Consider the following 19,861-nt stretch of genomic DNA (forward strand, 5'->3'; position numbering starts at 1 on the left):
GTTTTTGTTGTTTGCTTTCTTTACAAAGATTATATGTAGATGGAGGCAAAGGGTCAGTCCTGCAGTTTAGCAGCTTTACAACACATACTCAATCCTGCACCCTCAAAGACTTCAGCCAATTGATAGCAATCTCTATAAGTTTCTCTCTCTATTATCTCAAACTGACTATTTCTTCTCTCTCACACACACACACGCACACGCGCACAAAACCTACACCTTCTGTTAACTGGAAGAGGTCACCTTCAAGGACTCATAGATATGTAATGGAGCTATCAAGGGATTATCTCCTCAGAATTAACACCTATTGTGGAAATACCAGCCAACTATTCGCGGAGTCTCTCTGCATGAGACATCTTACACGAGGACGCTCAAGTGAAGGGAGATGTTATGTTAGCTGAGAAGTGTAGTTTTAAAAGACAGATCCAGCGGAGATTGCTCTTCAGAGGGTTTGTTTATTTTATCTTCATCTTCCCAAAGGGGAGGTGAAATTGACAGAGCTTCAGGGAGCTGCAGATGAAATAAACTACGCTTCCCGGCTAACATTGAGTCTCCCTTCACCTGAGAATCCTTGCGTAAGGGGTCTCATGTAGAGAAACTCTTAAGTCAAGGAACAGTTTCCTACTATCTGCAGTAGGGAGAATCTCTGATAAAGTGCATGTTCCACAACACAGCTGCAGGTATTCCTGGAGGACGCCTCTATCCTGAATCCCTTCCAGTCTGGTTTCCGCCCGGGTCATGGGACAGAGATGGCACTGCTTGCCCTGACAGACGATCTCCGTAGACATCTGGATCGGGGTGGGTCAGTGCTGCTGTTGTTGTTAGATCTAACAGCAGCGTTTAAACGTGGTTGACTATGACCTGTTGACCCACCACCTCACTGATGCGGGAATATGTGGGACGGCCTTTCAGTGGCTTATCTCCTTTCTCCACAATTGGGCACAAAGGGTGACACTCAGGGAGCAGACATCACCACGCTACCCACTGGTATGCGGTGTCCCTCAGGGGTCAATACTCTCTCCGATGTTATTTAACATTTATATGCATCCCTTTGTCAAGCTGGTTCGGAGTTTCGGTTTAGGGTGTCATAAATATGTGGATGACACCCAATTATATCTACTGTTAGATGGCCGACCAGGCACCACACCAGATACCCTAGCTGGGGCTTTGAAGGCTGTTACTGGGTAGTTGAAGCAGAGTTGACTGAAGTTGAACCCTGTGAAGATGGAAGTCCTGTATCTGGATCAGGTTTAGGAATATGGCTCCCAGCCCAGTGCCTATGCTGACAGTGCAGAGTCTGGGTGTGGTCCTGGATGCTTCCATGTCAATGGAGGCCCAGATCATGGCAGTTGCTAGGTTTGCATTTTATTATTTTTGGCAGATCAGGCAGCTTGTTCCTTACCTCTCGACTAGTGACCTGGCAACAGTGATCCAAGCAATGGTCATCTCCAGACTGGATTACTGTAACTCACTTTACGCAGGGCTGCCCTTGAGGTTGATCTGGAAGTTACAGCTGGTCCAGAATGCAGTAGCATGTATCCTCACTGGGACTCCAGTTAGGACACACATTAGACCTGTTTTGTGCCAGCTGCACTGGCTTCCAGTTGAGTTTCGGGTCAAGTTCAAGGTATTGGCTATGACATTCAAATCCCTAAATGGACTGGGACCTATATACCTGCAGGACCACTTCTCGCCATATGTTCCCTGGAGGGCTCTACATTCAGCTGATCAGCATCTTCTGGTGGTCCCTGGCCTGAAGAATGTTTGTCTAGCCTTAACTAGGGCCAGGTCCTTTTCAGCCCTGGCGCTGGCCTGGTAGAATTCTATCTCCATTGAGACCAGGGCCTTGTGGGACTTATTACAGTTCCACCAGGCCTGTAAGACAGAGATGTTCCACCAGGCCTTTGGCTGTGGTTGAGATCTGGGCGGGCTACCTGGTCTACCTCTCTGCTGTGGCCTTGGTCCGTTGCTATCCGAACATCTATGACCTTCCTGTCCTACCCCCTCTGATTGCCAAAGAGGTGTATAGTCTTAACATCTTTGCTGCTGTTGGATATGTTTTTATGGTTTTTAAACAGTGTTTTATACTTGTATTTATACTGTATTTATTGTTGTTATATAATAATGTTGTTACCTGCCCTGAGCCTGTTTGTGGGGAGACCGTTTTAGAAATTTAATACATTAAATTAAGTTAAATTAATGCTTCTCTAGAGCCCTGTGGCGCAGAGTGGTAAGCTGCAGTACAGCAGCCCAAACTCTGCTCATCACAACTTGAGTTCGATCCTGGCAGAAGCTGGGTTCAAGTAGCCGGCTCAAGGTTGACTCAGCCTTTCATCCTTCCAAGATCAGTAAAATGAGTACCCAATTTCCTGGGGGTAAACTGTAGATGACTGGGGAAGGCAATGGCAAACCACCCCATAACAGAAGTCTGCCAAGAAAATGTTGTGATGCAACATCTCCCCATGGGTCAGTAATGACTCGGTGCTTGCACAGGGGACTACCTTTACCTTTATCTAGTATTTTGGTTTCTGGTGACACAAACACAAATCTGTAGGCAATTGTGTTAAAAATGGCCTTAAGATGCTTTATACTGCTATCTTAAATTTTCTGTACAAAGTAGACTAGTTAGAAAGTTGTGAAGTCTGGGCTGAACATTATGCATTAAAGTACTAGGAATTAGCCAGTCCACTTGGATATCTGATATGGTTGAGTGCAATTATAGCAATCTTGCCCCTCCCAAACAGAACATTAGGATTGCCAACTTTTGATCTGGAAATTCCTGGAGATTGAGGGGCAGAGCCTGAGGCAGGATGTGATGCCATAAAGTTTGCCTTCCAAAACTGCCATTTTCTCCAGGGGAATTGATCTATGTAGTCTGGAGATCAGTTGCAATTCCAGGAAATCTCCAGGCTGCACATGGAGGTTGGCAACTTTAGAGACCATGGATGTATTAACAATGGCCTCATAGCTTGGGTTGGCAAACCATTGCAAAGAGATGATATTTCTGAGGCAATAACTTCCATTTGAGCTCCCTTGGTTGCACTTGGCAGAAGTTGGTTCAAAAAGAGGACATTGGGTTTCCAAATATCCCCAAAGTTCCAAATATTTTTCTCTTTTGTTTCTAGTGATGTCATTTCATTGCACATACGATTTTAGGTTAGCTTATGACAATGGAATTCAAGATTTTTGTTCTCTGTTCCTATGTTAGATCACTTCTTCAGTGAAGGCTGTGCACCAGGGTCACCTCCTGAATCTCCACTCTGCAGCCTATGTGTCGGCAGTGGCAGCTCCATCTCTGACCAATACAAGTGTGCACCTAACAGCCATGAGCTATACTATGGCTATACTGGTGCTTTTCGGTATGTAGCTTTGATACTCAAACCAAACTTTTCTTTGGGGGTGACAAAGGATGGCAATTCCTTCACACTACACACAGAATTCACACCATTTACCATTCCCCATGTTATATTTTCAGTCTCCTTCCCAACCTCTGTTCTCTATATTAAGCTACAGATCCACCAAACTGATGTACTTTTGCCTGTTGCTCAGACCATGTACCACCAGCAGAGAGCAGGTAGAGTGTAGAAAGATACCCACTAAGCAAATAACTCCAGATGATGAAATGCAAGTGAGGTGATTAGCAACTCCATTTTTTCAAGTTGCCAGCCATTTTGATCTGAGAGAAAATTTGTTCTTGATCCCAAAATGTAACAAAATGAATATAAATCTGCAGGAGCCTGAACAACACAGACTTCCCAAGGGAAATTTTATCTAAGCCACTCAAAACAACATTTTCAAAGTAACCTCAAGGTTCAGTATCCCATGCAGGAAATGATCACAGAGAGAAAGTAAATTAAGTGAGCACTGGTTAATTTTGGAATTGATTATACTAGGTCTGAATTCTACCGGGCAGCCCTTTTCCTTTAATTTCTGGTGCATGCGAGAGTCTGGTTGCAGTTGCTCAGTAGGGGCTCTGCATAGTTCAGAGGAACATAATAATAATTATAGTAATAATAATAATCCAGCAACAACACACTTTCCAAGGCAAAGCCTTGGTACAGAAAACAAGTTCTATCCGCTGCAAGTCCCATCTCAAATAGAGTCAAGATTTCATTTTTCCATCTAGTCTAGTAGCATAAATAACATTTACTCCATTGCAACAAAGCACATGTATTTTCCTTATGTCTACCAAAATATATGCTGTGACCTGGATGGCCCAGGTGAGCCTGATCTTGTCAGATCTCAGAAGCTAGGCAGGGTTGGCCTTGATTAGTAATTGGATGGGAGACCTCCAGCAAAGACTGGGGTTGCAGAGGCAGGCAATGGTAAACCACCTCTGTTAGTCTCTTGCCATGAAAACCCCACCAGGGATTGCCAGACGTCAACTCTGATTTGAGGGTACACTCTACCACCCCCAAAATATACACCCAGGGACCAAAAAGGAAGGTAGGAGTTTATGAATACCTTTTATCGTGGTCTTCTGTTATGTTTTCTAGGTGTTTGGTAGAGAAAGGAGACGTATGCTTTGTTAAAGGTACCACAGTCCCTGAGAACACAAATGGTATGTATTTGTTTCTGGATCAGTGTTCTGAATAGTCATTAAAATACATTGCAATATTAGCCTGAACATACACATAACCACTGACCCTCATTGGCTATTCAGGGCTATAACTCAGGTGGGACCAGTGGACAATGCCAATCAGAAGAGGCCAAAGGAAGCCGGAGGGCCATCTGGCCCAGTTAGGGGGGTGCATGTTTCAGCACTAGCTAATGTTTTTGTATTTGATAAGTTTTGTAACATATGTAATCATTTAAAATTTCTATTATTGCAAGGGGCCTCAAATGGCCTGGATCTCTCTTTACCCCTGAGAGGTCCTGCCACTGGATGGATCACCACATGTGCAGAATTTATTTGCCCCACCGAAGAATTTTTTTTGAAAAGCAAGCTTTCTAGTTTATGACTTGAGTGTTTGCACTTAAAGAATGAAACTGGTTTTAGAACTGGAAAAATTGGGGGGTTAAATCAGCTCTGCCAAATTTCCCCTGCTACAGGTTGATTATGTTCCAAGATAGCTGATGCCTTAATGCTTAAATGATTGTGTGTGTGTGTGTGTGGGGGGGCTTTTAGTTACAGTAACTGTAAATGTAGTGTGAAAGATAAAGGGATAAGGAATAATATAAGGAACTTTTAAATAACGATTATTTTTTTATTTATATGACATTAACAATTCACACGTTGACAATTGGTAGGAGAGGGTTATAGAAGTTATGAAGAAATCTCACAGAGGCAAACTACATGAGATGCCCGACCCGTGTTCTTCATGTGTTGGGTCCCACAAGGTTCCCTGATTAATGTAGTCTTACAAAGAACAGCTGCTCCATGCGATTCTCCACCAGGGGAAGAGCGGTGTGTGTGGGGGGGACTCTCTCTGTGTCTCTTGCAAAAAGCCTCCATTCAGGTTTTCCTCCAGGAGCTGAGGGGCGGTGTGTGTGTGTGTAGGGTAGCTTCTTGCAAAAGATAGAGGGAGAGAGAATCCCCACCACCACTCTTTTCCTTGGTTGATAATCACATTGCGGATTCTCTTTCTCTCTTGCACCCCTCCCCCTCGCCCCTGAGCTCCTGGAGGAAAACCCAAGCAGAGGATTTTTGCAAGAGACAGAGAGTGAAACCCCCCCCCCCGCTCTTCCTGTGGCGGAGAATTGAATAGAGCGGCTATTCTTTGTAAGACTACACTACCCAGGGAACCATGTATGTATGTATGTATGTATGTATGTATGTATGTATGTATGTATGTATGTATGTATGTATGTATGTATGTATGTATGTATGTATGTATGTATGTATGTCATTTATAATCTCCCTTTCTCACTGAGATTCAAGGTGGATTACATAGTGTGAGATTAGTACAATCAGTATCAAGGACATTTCCATACAATGTCAAGGACATTTCATAGGATTTTATAATCTTATGACATTGTCACAAATGAAAATAAAGCAAGCAGCAGAGCAGAATGAATTCGAAGCAGCTTACGTTCCTTTGGAGCCCAGCACTACACTACCCACTCGGCTTGCACTCACTCACTCACTCTCTCTCTCTCTCCCTCTCCCTCACAAGTCACAAATGAAAATAAAGCAGCAGAGCCTGCTGCTAAAGACGAGGACAGCCAGGAGGAAAAGGAATCATGTGGGTGGGGGCCAAAACCCACGTGACCTCTTTTCAGATCTACCTGAATGCCATTCCGGCGCATTCCGCATCCAAATGAGCCCTGATTTTTAGGAAGAAAATTTTGAATTTGTAACCTGGGATTTCAGTTAAAGAAAAAGAAATAGAAGGGAAAGAAAGAATACAAAACCATTCCAAGGCAGTATTCTTGCACCAATACAGTAACCATTTTCATATGAGGCAGCTTTTTTGTCATGGTGAGGAAAGGGACTTAACTCTTTTAACTTTGCAGTCAAATTGATTGCTTGTTTTATTTTTTAAAAGATTTTTGTAATACTGCAATAAAATAATAACAAAGAAAATAAAAAATGTGCATGTATAATTCACAAGTCATTCTACAGCTTATGCACGTTGCCATTTAAACTCAGGCATTTTCTGTACCTGTGTTCAGGCTCTAAAGCATCAGTTGATGCATTTAAGCATTGTCTGTCCACCACACTTTAACAGGCTTTTCCTGTTTTAGTGTATAGCTGGTCGAATCGCTATCATAATGCATACGCAAGTACAAGATGGAAATAGATACAATACCAAGATAGCCGTTTCTTAAAGCAACACTGAGTAGGTGATGAAAGAGACAAACAGTGAAATCTTAAGCAGAGTTACTCCAGTCTAAGGAGTAAGTTACACCAGTATAATCAATAGGCTTAGACTGGTGTAACTCTGCTTAGGATTTCACTGAAAATCTGCTAACGAGAGCAGTCTGCTTGCCTGACCATGTAATATCATGGCAGCAAACTCTACGAGTTCAGGGAACAGTTTTGTAGATTAGAGTGGGGTTGTCAGGTAGTTGTGACACTGAAGAATTTCATCTACACCCCTGATGTTCCTACTAAAAATATTTTCAAGCTGTAAATAGTTTTCAAGAAGTTTCATACTTGAATGTTACGTCTGTTTTTGAATGTTGTGTGTAATAACATATATGTTTGTATGTAATTTGTAATGTAGTTGAACCTATACTTTCTATAACCGATGGTACCAACATTATAGTATAGGTGACACCCCCCCTAGGGTTGCCAGTCCCCTGGTAGTGGCTGGAGATCTCCTGGCATTACAACTGATCTCCGGGCCATGGAGATCAGTTCACCTTGAGGAAATGGCTACTTTTGGAGGTGGACTCTACGGAATTATGCCATACCAAGGTCCTTTCCCTCCCCAAACCCCAGTTTCTCCAGGTTTCACCCCCAAGATCTCCAGGAATTTCCCAACTTGGAGCTGGCAACCCTACACCCCCCCCCAACTCTAGACCACTGCCCAGGCAATAGAATGGCCTCTGAGTTGCCCATCCCTGGTCTAGATATACATCTCATCAGCAAACATACAAGGGGAAACATCTGCAAGTTTTGTGCATATACAGAGTGTATCCTTATCATTGTCATAAGCTACTTCCTCTTATAAACGCCTTCTTTCCAGGAAACAACCAAGAAGCTTGGGCAAGCAAACTGAAGAGTGAAGACTTTGAGCTGCTGTGCCGCAATGGAGAACGTCGGCCAATTACTTCATCCAGTGATTGTAATTTGGGTCAAGCTCCCCCTCATGGAGTAGTAGCACACCCTGACCGAGCAGACCTAGTCCGTCGTGTGATGAATGACCAAGAGGTGAAATTGCAACTGGGGACTTGATAGCTTATGATTTTTTCTAAATTATAGAAGGTCATGCAGGAGTTCCCAGAGTTTACCCAAGGAAAACATGTTTTTTCTTTTGCTTGAGTAACATGAGAACAAGTGAGAAGTAGTTAAATCATTTAAAAGGGGGGCAATGAAAAGAGTAGCCAAGTTAACCAAGGGGTTGAATGTGATAGTTTGATGTTTACAAACAGCAAAGTAACTTTTAGCCTGGTTGTTAACTGAATCTTGATTTAATTCAATTGTTATAGGCTCTCTTTGGAAGCAAAGGATCACAGAAAGATATATTCCAGATGTTCCAACCTGATCCCAAGAACAAAGATCTCCTGTTCAAGGATCGCACTATCTGTTTGGGCAAAGTCAAAAAGGGAGCAACCTACAGGGATCTTCTTGGCAGTGACTACGTAGATGCTATTAGTTCAATCAAGAAGATCTCACCTTCAGGTACCAATCTATCAGATGAATGTCAGGAAGCTTCATGTGCATGAATTGTATTTATACTGCAAAATGGAATTGAGGCACTTCTGCCTATCATATTTATAAAAGAAACCATCTACTTCTGTATTTCTTTGATCTTAATATTTAATCTTAAATGAAAGGCAAAAGATTCCTATTAAGAGCTGAAAAAATTATCTTTTGATTGATTGATTGATTGATTGATTGATTGATTGATTGATTGATTGATTGATTGATTGATTGATTGATTGATTGATTGATTGATGTCATTTATAGTCCATGTTTCTCACTGAGACTCAAGGCGGATTTATACAGTATGAGATTAGTGCAATCAGCATCAAGTACATTTTCAAACAGTATCAAGGACATTTCCATAAACAATGCCATAGAATAAATAGATACAAGTTTAAAAAGACATAGCATTAGCGATCCAATCCAATCCAATCCAATCCAGAGTAGAAGAAATACTGAAACAGAACATAATCAATTCTAGGACTGACATTAGACAACATGAAGCACACTCTACAGTCCCTAACTCATTAGTGAAGCATCTGAGACCCCATCCCTAGAATACAGCCCTCCCATTTGCATAAAAAGCCTTTTTGAATAATTCAGTTTTGCATTGTTTGCTGAAAGCCAGGAGAGCGGAAGCTCTCCTGATCTCCTCAGGCAGGTCTTTCCACAGGGTAGGGGCCACTACAGAGAAGGCCCATGTATGGGCTCCTGTTGATTTCTCCCATGTGCAGCAAGGAGACCCTGTTCAGATGAGTGAAGCTGCCATGAAGGAACATAGGGAAGGAGGTGGTCCCATAGGTATGCCAGACCAAAACCGTGCAGAGCTTTGTATGTAATAACCAATACCTTGAACTGAGCATGGTAACTGATAGGTAGCCAATGGAATGACGGTAGGATGGGAGTGATGTTCATGCTCCTTCTTGCTCCTGCTAACAGTTGAGTTGCAGCATTTTGCACTAATTGGAACCTCCTAGTTAACTTAGGAGACCACTGCATAGTGCATTACAATAGTCAAGCCTTGATGTTCCCATAGCATGGATCCAGGTGGCCAGGTTGGCTGTGTCGAGATGATAAGCCATCTTTCAGGCTAGAGTGAGGTTGTAGAAAGCATTTTTTGTGGCTACCTTAACTTGTTTTTCTAGTAGTAGCGCTGGATCCAGTATAACCCCTAAGTTCTTAACCGAGTCTGCAAGGGTCAGACAAACTCCATCGAAAGTGGGGAGTACAATATCCTTCAAGATCTCTGCCTTCCCAACAAGCATCATTTCAGTTTTGTCTGGGTTCAATTTCAATTTGTTGTTTTTCAACCATTTCACCAAGGCTGTCAGGCAGGGATCTAAGATTTCTACTGCATCCTGTGGGGACCTGGATGGCGAGATATAGTTGGGTGTCATCTGCATATTGATGACATCCAGGTCCATAGCTGTGAATTGATTCTCCTAAAGGTTTTATGTAGAAGTTGAATAACATGGAAGATAAGATTGTGTCCTGCAGAACCTACAAGATAGTTCCCATTCTGGAGATAGCTGATCTCCGATGGCAACCCTTTGAGTCCGTTCCATGAGAAACAGTTTAAACAAGTCCAGGGCACAGCCTTTGATGCCCACTTCTGTTTCTAAATACCTCAACAGGATGGCATGGTCTACTGTGTCAAAGGCTGCAGACAGATCCAGGAGGAGCAATAAGGAGGCATCGTGTTTGTCTATATTTAGATAGAGATCATCTACTAATGCTACTAGTGCTGTCTCTGTCCCATGCCCTGGTCTGAATCCAGACTGGAAAGAGTCTAGAGCACTAGAGTTTTCCAAGAAGAACTGGAGTTGGTCAGCTACTGCTCTCTCAATCACTTTGCCCTGAAAGGGCAGATTAGAGACTGGGCGATAATTGGCTACATCAGTTTTGTCTAAGGATGGTTTTTTAAGTAGTGGATGGATAACTGCCTCTTTGAGCTGCCGGGGAAAGCTGCCCTGAGTTAGTTATTGGTTTTTTGAGTGTTGTGGCCGCACAGCTTCCATAAATTGGTTTCTGATAACCAGTCTTTGCAAGTATGTGAGTGCCACCAAGTACTGGGTCACTTTTGCCAAGAAGGATACCAGGAATGTGGTGAATTGCCATCCTGGCCTATTTTTTGGAGCATTTGCTCAACTACTTATCCTACAGTTCCACAGAAAAATAATTAGAACATCACCACAATAATAGCCCTTTTTCAAATGTAGATGTGCCAAGTGTTTATTTTCTCTCTTCATTTGTTGGGGGTTCTAATGGGCTCTTCAAAAAGAAAGCAAACAAAAGCCAGTTGGAACAGTGGCTCATATTAACAGAATTTGCATTCATAAAAGATTTTAAGCTATAGAACTACAAGGAAACAGCTAGCTCTTTTACATTGACTAATGTAGAGTCATAGAATGGCGATAATGGCTTTTACTGACCCAGTATAGACAACAGTCGCCTAAATCAGTCCCAAAGACCATGAAATTTAAGTATTTAATTTTCCTTCCCCAATATTTTGAAGCAGTTTGGAATATAATGATATCATCTGGTCTGAAGATCACCTGATTGGCTGCTGTGTAAAATAGTATCCTAATGTCAATGACTTGTTGCTGTGAACCAGCATGGCTGCTGTTGTGTTTCTTAACTCAGGGTCAAACTACAAGTGACGAATGACAACTTGAATGGCAAGTGAACGGACTCACATGTATTCCTCCCTGTTCATTTGCGCTCCACTTGATTGATCCAGTGGAGCGCAAGTGGAGCACAAGCGAACAGGGAGGAATACATGAGTCTGTTCGCTTGCCGTTCAAGTGTCATTCATCACTTGTAGCTTGGCCCTGAGTTAAGAAACACAACACAAACAGACTCACATGTATTCTTCCCTGTTCACTTGTGCTCCACTCGATCACATAGTGATCAAGTAGAACGCAAGTGGAGTGCAAGTGAACAGGGAGGAATACATGTGAGTCTGTTCGCTTGCCGTTCAAGTGTCATTCGTCACTTGTAGCTTGGCCCTGAGGTAAGAAACACAACACAAACAGACTCACATGTATTCCTCCCTGTTCACTTGTGCTCCACTCGATCACACAGTGATCAAGTAGAACGCAAGTGGAGTGCAAGTGAACAGGGAGGAATACATGTGAGTCTGTTCACTTGCTGTTCAAATGTCATTTGTCACTTGTAGCTTGGCCCTCAAAGAAATTGTTCTAGATAAGGTTTGAGTCACCACTGTATAAAAAAACCCTTAATGGCCATGGAGTAGAAATTTCTAGGGCATTATCTTCTCTTAATGAAGAGGTAGACTTTATGAATGCATTTCTTTACTTTGATCTTCTGCTCCTAAACTTTTTTGTTGCTTTTACCATTTCAGCCCTTGTAGAAGCCTGCAGATTCCATCAGCATGTCTGCTCATCCTCGTAATGAAAAAAACAAAACACACCAACAACTGAGAAGATTCATTTCTTTGACTTTGAACTTGGGGACCTGTTTCTTTTATCTTTAACATTGCAAAAAGGGGGGAAAACCTGTTCAAGCTTCTGGCTTTGTAACTACCTGGTGTTGTAGTGAAAAATAAATAACATTAACTCTAACCATTTTATTATTTTCATTTGCTGTGGTCACTGATTCTTTTAGTAGCATTTTGCAGAATTTTGAATATACTACTGAAGCAAAAAATAATTGCCAAAGCTCAAAAAACTACTTTAGGACTTGGATATGCCATGAGGAACTTTTGACTTTTCCCTGTGTCACATCATCAACTGCTTTAGAAACACCACTTCTGTTTTAAAAGATGTTTGCCATGCACTATTGTCTGGTGGATAGCATCAGAAGAATCCCAAAGCTCCCTTTGGTTTGTGTAACTAGTTTCACAGTATTTGAATCCATGTTGGTGCAATAAACCCTCAGCTTTATTTCCATGCTAATTTTTTATTTATTTACTTAGTTCATTTACACTCTGCCTTTCTCCTCAATGGGGACCCAAAACAGTTTATATCATTCTCTTCTCTTCCCTTTTATCCTCACGACAGACTTATGACTTATGTCTCCCAGATCCTAGTCCAACACTCAAACCACTAGTCCATGTTGGTTTACTACGCTGTTGCTACATTTTGTTAAATGCATTAATATACATAGAGCATAATTTTATGCCCAATGTTTGCAGTTCTACAAGTAGAACTGTCTCAGGATTTAATAAATTGAGTGTGCAGGAAACAAATACTTTAAATAAATTTAGTAAACATTTCAGATGCCTCACAACTTGTGAATAGTAAAGCATCAAGGCTAATGGCAACAACAATGGATCCCATTCAGAAATTTGGCTGGATTTATGACCTAGTTTACACATGCAGCAGAATGTGGACATGGAAACTGGACATGGATTTTTGAATGCTTCCAAATCCTTACATAAAATATTGCTGTGCAACCGAAGATTTGCATAGGAGGAAGAAGGTTGCCATAGAACTCTTGAGGCATTCATTTTCTACTAGCAGGTCTGTTCTTTACATGAAGAAACTTTTGAAAATTGGTACCATGTACTCTAACTCCTCAGGGTCACACCACTTCTTTTGCTACTACATGTGTACTTCAAGCCTAAGCACCTTTACAATGTTTTTTTCTGATAAAATAGCTCAAATACAGTCTGATCTCTGGATGCCACCTCTAATATAGGTGAGCCAGAAATCATGCTTAACACACTGTCTGGTCTGTTTTTGAATCATTTTGACCCAGTTACAGTGATGGATATTGATAGAATTCTAAGATCTGTGAAGGCCACTACTTGTACTCTGGATCCTTGCCCATCCACATAAAAGGATCCTTTGATGTCTGTCATATATCTGTAGCATAGTGGTTAAGTAGTTGGACTGTGAATCAGCATTCTGCTGGTTTGATTCCCACTACTGTACTGTCTGCAGGTGGCCTTGAGTAAGCCATTCCTCTCAGCCCCAGCTCCTCAGTTGTATTGTGGGGATAATAACAACAGTGATTGAGTGGGCACTAATCTGCCCAGAAGGGTGGTATATATGCACGCTGTTGTTGTTGTTGCCGAGTCAAGGCACCTTCCCTCAATCTTTCAAAGGGGTGGTCATCTGCCCTCTACTTAAAAAAACAACCTTTGCCAAAAATGATGTAGCCAATTATTGTCCATTCTCTAATATACCCTTTCTGGGCAAAGTGATTAAAAGAGCCATAGCTGATCAACTCCAGGCCTTCTTGGATAGCTCTGGTGCTTTGGAACCTTTTCAGTCTGGTTTTAGGCTAGGCTATGGGATGGAGATGGCTTTGGTGGCTCTAGTTGATGACTTTTGCCTGAATGGAGGCAAAGGCCATGCTTCGACACTGAGAGATCTCTGTCTTTTGGTGCTACACCTCTGAAGATGCCAGCCACAGCTGCTGGCGAAACATCAGGAACTACAATGCCAAGACCACGGCAATACAGCCCGGAAAACCCACAACCATGCTTCATTGTCGCTCCTCTGGGATTTCTCTGCAACCTTAGACACAGTAGACCATGCCCAGGGCTGGTGCCAGAGTTTCTGCCGCCTGAGGCCAGGGGGCAGCTTCAGGGCTGTTGCCATCCCTGTGCGCACGCGCACACACCCAGACTGCTCAGTTGCCCTGCACCACCCTGGCCACCTGCTGCGCCTGGCCCGCAGCTGTGTGCTAGTGGTGGCGGCAGCAGCACGGGGCGAGCGAGACGGGGGCCGCGCAAGTTTTCTTGGAGGGATGGGATGGAAAAATGACAGAAGAAAGCAAAGGGGAAGGGGAAGGAGAAAGCGGGAAGGACCTAGAGAAACAGCTGCGCCTCAGGGTGTACGCTTTGAATGAGCTGCTGAAGACGCAAATCCTTCTTCCAGGCACAAGCCCCCCTCCCAACCCCCGACACGAGGGCACCCTGGGAGAGAGCAGCAGCAGCCCACCCCGGAACGGTCTTTGGGTGCCCTCGCATCCAGCAGGTTTGTGCCTGGAAGAAGGATTTGAGTCTTCAGCAGCTCATTCAAAGCGCACACCCTGAGGCGCAGCTGTTTCTCTAGGTCCTTCCCGCTTTCTCCTTTCCCTTCCCCTTTGCTTTCTTCTGTCATTATTCTGTCCCATCTCCACCCCCAGTCCCCCAAAAGAAACATTTCACTTTTCCTCCGCTCCTTTCCAGTTTGTGAGGCGACAGGCAGGAGATAGGGGGGAATGCTTGGTGTGCGTGCGTCCTCCCAGCCCTCCTGCTCAGTTGCTCTGTGGCACGCACAATCACACCCCCTCTGGCGCCTCTGCACTTGAGGTGATTGCTGGCCCTGCCTCCATTGATGCACTGGCCCTGACCGTGCCATCCTGTTGAGAATTTAGGAGGAAGAAGTAGCTATCAGGAGAAGTGCCCTGAACTGGTTTAAATCATTCCTCATGGGATGAACTCAAAGGGTAGCTATTGGAGGGGAACAAAAGGGGTTAAGTAACAACCTAAAAGTATATATATATATTAAATATTTAAAAGTATTTATTATAGATGTGCACCAATGTGAATAAAAACCAGTTTAAAACATAAGGCCTGAATGGCAGGCTACATATAAATACTAAAACTTGCTAAAACATCTCAAGATACAGATGATGATACAGTGCAATGACCAACACAAACAGACCAAGGTACAGTACAAAACTGACCAGACGCGTTTCGGCCCTTAGGCCTTCCTCAGCGGTCAATTGTAAACAATTTATGATCAAACACACCCACACATATGGAAACCAATCATGCAATGGTCCTGGTGTTTTATCTAGAGCTGTAACAAAAGAAGAAGGGGGGAGGAATTTTTTTAAAATATAATATAGTCCATTCTAAAGTGCTAGAAATATTCTAGGTAAAATACTGGATCAAAATTTACTTCTAGCATTGTGTGATAAACTGCAAATATTGCAGTAGACCCAGGACTGCATTCACACAATGCTCATCATTTATTGTTGCACTCTAAAGAAAAAATGTATCAAATTATAAAATTATTCCCTAACATGCTCTTAATTACCCCCTAGGTTCTCCAAATCCAATAACAAACCCACCTGAGGGTTGCACCAGAACTGGCCAATCTATTCATGGATAGATTAGAAAGCACATTTTCTTAGAGGGGAATGGTTTTAGAGAATATATCATGTTTTACAAAAGATTCCTTGATGATATCTTTTTAATTTGGAATGGAACTAAAGAGATGTTGGTGGAATTTGGTTTATTCATGAATAACATCCATAGTATAATAAAGTTTGAAATGTCTTTTGATAACTCTAAAGTGCATTGATGTATTGTCGAAGGCTTTCACGGCTGGAGAACGATGGTTGTTGGGGGTTTTCCGGGCTGTATTGCCGTGGTCTTGGCATTGTAGTTCCTGACGTTTCGCCAGCAGCTGTGGCTGGCATCTTCAGAGGTGTAGCACCAAAAGACAGAGATCTCTCAGTGTCACAGTGTGGAAAAGATGTAGGTCATTTGTATCTACTCAGGAGGGGTGGGGTTGAGCTGAGTCATTCTGTAAGAGTTTCCCAGGGTGTGGAATGCTAATGGCGGGAGGCTTCACTGAGTCATTCTGTAAGAGTTTCCCAGGGTGTGGAATGCTAATGGCGGGAGGCTTCACTGTATCCTGAGGAGGTTCTTTTGCATATGGATTGGTGCTTGATGTGCTAATCTTCTCTGCAGGGCTATTGTCGGGTGTGGAGTGTTTTGTTGGCCTGGTGTTTTTCAGAACTGGAGCCCATGCTCTGTTCATTCTTAAGGTTTCTTCTTTCCTGTTGAAGTTTTGCTTATGCTTCTGAATTTCAATGGCTTCCCTGTGCAGTCTGACAAAGTAGTTGGAAGTGGTGATTGGAGCATTGGTGATGAGCATTGTGTGAATGCAGTCCTGGGTCTACTGCAATATTTGCAGTTTATCACACAATGCTAGAAGTAAATTTTGATCCAGTATTTTACCTAGAATATTTCTAGCACTTTAGAATGGACTATATTATATTTTAAAAATCACCACCCCCGACAGAAAAGAGGCATAATGAAAACATTAGTGGATCGTGCAAGACGGATATGTGAGCCGCGCTTTCTCAATGAGGAAATTAATCATCTAAACCATGCACTTCAGGCAAATGGCTACTCCAGAAATGAAATCCGAAGAGCAATCAAACCCAGGATGAATCAAACAACCAAGGAAAAACAGTCACCTACAGGAAAAGTGTTTTTGCCATATATCAAAGGAATTACTGATCAGATGGGAAAGCTTATGAAAAAGCATAACCTTCAAGCAGTATTCAGACCCACCCGAAAAATACAACAGATGCTACGATCAGCAAAAGACAGCAGAGACCCCCTCACCTCTGCAGGAGTATACCGTATACCCTGCAGCTGTGGACAAGTTTACATCGGGACCACAAAGCATAGCATCCAGACAAGAATAAAAGAACATGAAAGACACTGCAGACTTGGACAGCCTGAAAAATCAGCAGTGGCTGAACATAGCCTAACTCAAACAGGGCACAGTATCTTATTCCAGGACACCAAAATACTGGACAACACTTCCAACTACTTTGTCAGACTGCACAGGGAAGCCATTGAAATTCACAAGCATAAGCAAAACTTCAACAGGAAAGAAGAAACCTTAAGAATGAACAGAGCATGGGCTCCAGTTCTGAAAAACACCAGGCCAACAAAACACTCCACACCCGACAATAGCCCTGCAGAGAAGATTAGCACATCAAGCACCAATCCATATGCAAAAGAACCTCCTCAGGATACAGTGAAGCCTCCCGCCATTAGCATTCCACACCCTGGGAAACTCTTACAGAATGACTCAGTGAAGCCTCCCGCCATTAGCATTCCACACCCTGGGAAACTCTTACAGAATGACTCAGCTCAACCCCACCCCTCCTGAGTAGATACAAATGACCTACATCTTTTCCACACTGTGACACTGAGAGATCTCTGTCTTTTGGTGCTACACCTCTGAAGATGCCAGCCACAGCTGCTGGCGAAACGTCAGGAACTACAATTCCAAGACCACGGCAATACAGCCCGGAAAACCCCCAACAACCATCTAAAGTGCATTTCTTGGATGTAGAGATCAGGAGGATTGGCAACATTCTGGAGACAGATGTCTATAGAAAACCCACAGATGCCAACTCATATTTAGCAAGAGACAGCTTCCACCCTGGTCATTTAAAAAGGAACCTCCCATATTCTCAGCTGTTAAGATTGAGGAGAAATTGTAGGACGGAGACAGATTTCCAAAGACAAGCTAGGATTCTGATGAACCAATTTTCTGATAGAGGCTATTCAGCTAGAATCCTGAAACAAGCATATTTTAGGGCTCAGAATACATCTAGAGCCCCAAACCAAGAAAGGGAATCCAGATAGGATGGTCATCCCTTTAACATACAACAGTACGTACAAACCAGTTCAGGCCATCATTGCTAGACATAGGCATCTTCTGTCCAATATTCCCAGATGCAAAGATCCCCCCTTGTTCACAGCGAAAAGAGCAAAAAACCTCCAGGACTTATTAGTCAAGAGTAAACTACCAGAGGTGAAGGACAGCAGCTGTGGAAGTGGGGGGATAGCAACAACAGGTTTTTTCCTTGTCGACACTGTGCTGGATGTGGTGGCTCTGTTGTTGCCAAGTAGGCTCCCTCTCCTGCTTTAAGGCCTGCCATGGACTGTGTTAAAGTTTCCTGCATTGCTGTTTTACTGCTACACAAAGATTGCCCTGCACGTGTGTGTTCTGGTACATGTGTCAGTTTCCTGCCTGCTTGTTGATTACCTTGCTGCTGCAATAGACTGTGTAAACTACCAAACTCCATGTTTGGTTAACTGCACAGAGGACTCTCTTCCTGGGCAACCCTGCCCTGACCTATATCTGGACTTCCCAGTGTGTGTGTGTGTGGACTTTGTTACAAGTGTGCCCCGTGCCTGCATTGCCATCTGCCACGGACCGTGCCTGTTCCCTGCTTTGGACTGTGTTTTACGTGCTGTTCCCCCTGCCTCCATGGAAGCCTGCCTCATCTGGGCCCAAGCCACTGCTAGCAGCCGGGTGCCTGCCGGGGAAACCTCCAGCAAGCCTGGCTAGGCGCTCCCTGGTCAGTTCCCACCTGGAGCCTCCCGCGGGCCGGTCCCCAAGCTTGCCCTTGCTACCGGGCAACCTGCTAGCCAGCCCCTGCCATGCCCAGCCGGCGACCATGTTCTTAGGCAGCCAGAAGACGAAGGGAAGAAGCCTGCTTTGGGAAGCCATTTCGGCGAAGCGGACACACCACGTCCGCAGCGAGAGTACCTCACCCCGCTCTGCATATCTTAGGAGCCGCCCCGGAGAAGAAGCTAAGTGCCGACCATCCCAAGCACTTAGAGAATGCATCTCAAAGAAACCTCCGCATTCCAGAGCTGATGACATCAGGACAAGCCCTGTCCGCTGGAACATCCATTCAGCCCACTCGGATGTCCCCCTCCCTCTTTTGTCCCCTCTTCCAGACGTGTCACTTATCACAATCAGATTACCAAAGTGGCCCATCCAAGCCATTCAGTAACCCATTAGAGCCTTTGTTTTAATCTGTGGGAACCACCAAGTACAGCACCAGCCCCAGGGTGCGTTTTGGGGTATTTAAGCTGGTCTCTCAGACCGCATGGTGCTCAGGCCATTCCTAACCAGAACCGCTTGCTGTCTGTCCGTGGATCCATTGCTGGCACTGGACCACCCCGCTGTTGTGTCTCTGCTCCGCTTCAGGATAGTGAGTATTTCCCCTATCATCGTGTGGAACCTGCTAATGCAAACGTCTCTATATTTCTTACTCTGTATTTCCTAGTCCTTGTATGCTTTCTTGTGTGTATGTGCAAGTTCAGGCTTACGCCACACTATTAGTAAATACACGTGTTTATTGAACCTATTTGTAGTCTGCCTCTTTGTCACTAGAGCGTCTGGAATCGGGACCTCCGTAAACGTTGGTTAGATCCGCGCTAATTTTAGTTCCAGACTGCTAAGCTAATTTCCCCATTATAAAAAGCAGTTCTGGTAACAATTTACTGGTGGAGAATGCGGGCATAACCCGGTTCGTGTGAATCCACGTGAGTTGACACGCGTGTTTTCAGCGAACTGCCGTAGAGGAAAATTTTCCAGACCTCCGTGTAAAGAGCGCAATTTAGCTCAGGGAATTAAAAGTGTGAGTGTGTGTGGCTCTAGCGAGCAATTCTATCTTGTGGGTTGGCTTTTCCCCATTTCCTCCTTCAGCCAGCTTTGGACTACTTGCCTTATTTTGTGCACTGCGAGGCTTTATGGCCGTTATAACCGGTGTATCTGTGGGTGAGGACCTCTGAACTGGTGAAGTTCCTGGCCACCTTCCGGGCCGCCTAAACGCGTCTATGTGGGTGGGATCCCAGAAGTAGGCTCTCTCTCTCTCTATATATATATATCCTGAAGCAGCACATATAAAACTCTTCTTCCGCCCTCCCCCGTCTCTCCTAAGTCCGTCCAAACCCCGTTCCTGCCAGCACTTAGGCTTCAAACCCTGCTCCGGAGGAAACGTGAAGGGATTGATAGTCCGTTCGTTTAGTTTAGCTTTGGG

General features: G+C 43.8%; 1 protein-coding gene across 1 annotated transcript in view; it reads left to right on the top strand.

Annotated features, from left to right (window-relative positions):
• Nucleotides 1-11,895, top strand: part of TF (transferrin) — a 37,614-nt gene extending 25,719 nt beyond the window's left edge. Inside the window, exons 13-17 of the mRNA XM_054982260.1 lie at nt 3,206-3,356; nt 4,494-4,558; nt 7,632-7,816; nt 8,095-8,287; nt 11,676-11,895. Of these exons, the coding sequence (XP_054838235.1) occupies nt 3,206-3,356; nt 4,494-4,558; nt 7,632-7,816; nt 8,095-8,287; nt 11,676-11,725 (644 nt within the window). The 3' untranslated portion in view covers nt 11,726-11,895. The remainder of the gene's footprint in view (nt 1-3,205; nt 3,357-4,493; nt 4,559-7,631; nt 7,817-8,094; nt 8,288-11,675) is intronic.
• Nucleotides 11,896-19,861: the final 7,966 nt, after the last annotated feature.

This window comes from Eublepharis macularius, chromosome 6, assembly GCF_028583425.1.
Source record: "Eublepharis macularius isolate TG4126 chromosome 6, MPM_Emac_v1.0, whole genome shotgun sequence".
Taxonomy (NCBI): Eukaryota; Metazoa; Chordata; class Lepidosauria; order Squamata; family Eublepharidae; genus Eublepharis; species Eublepharis macularius.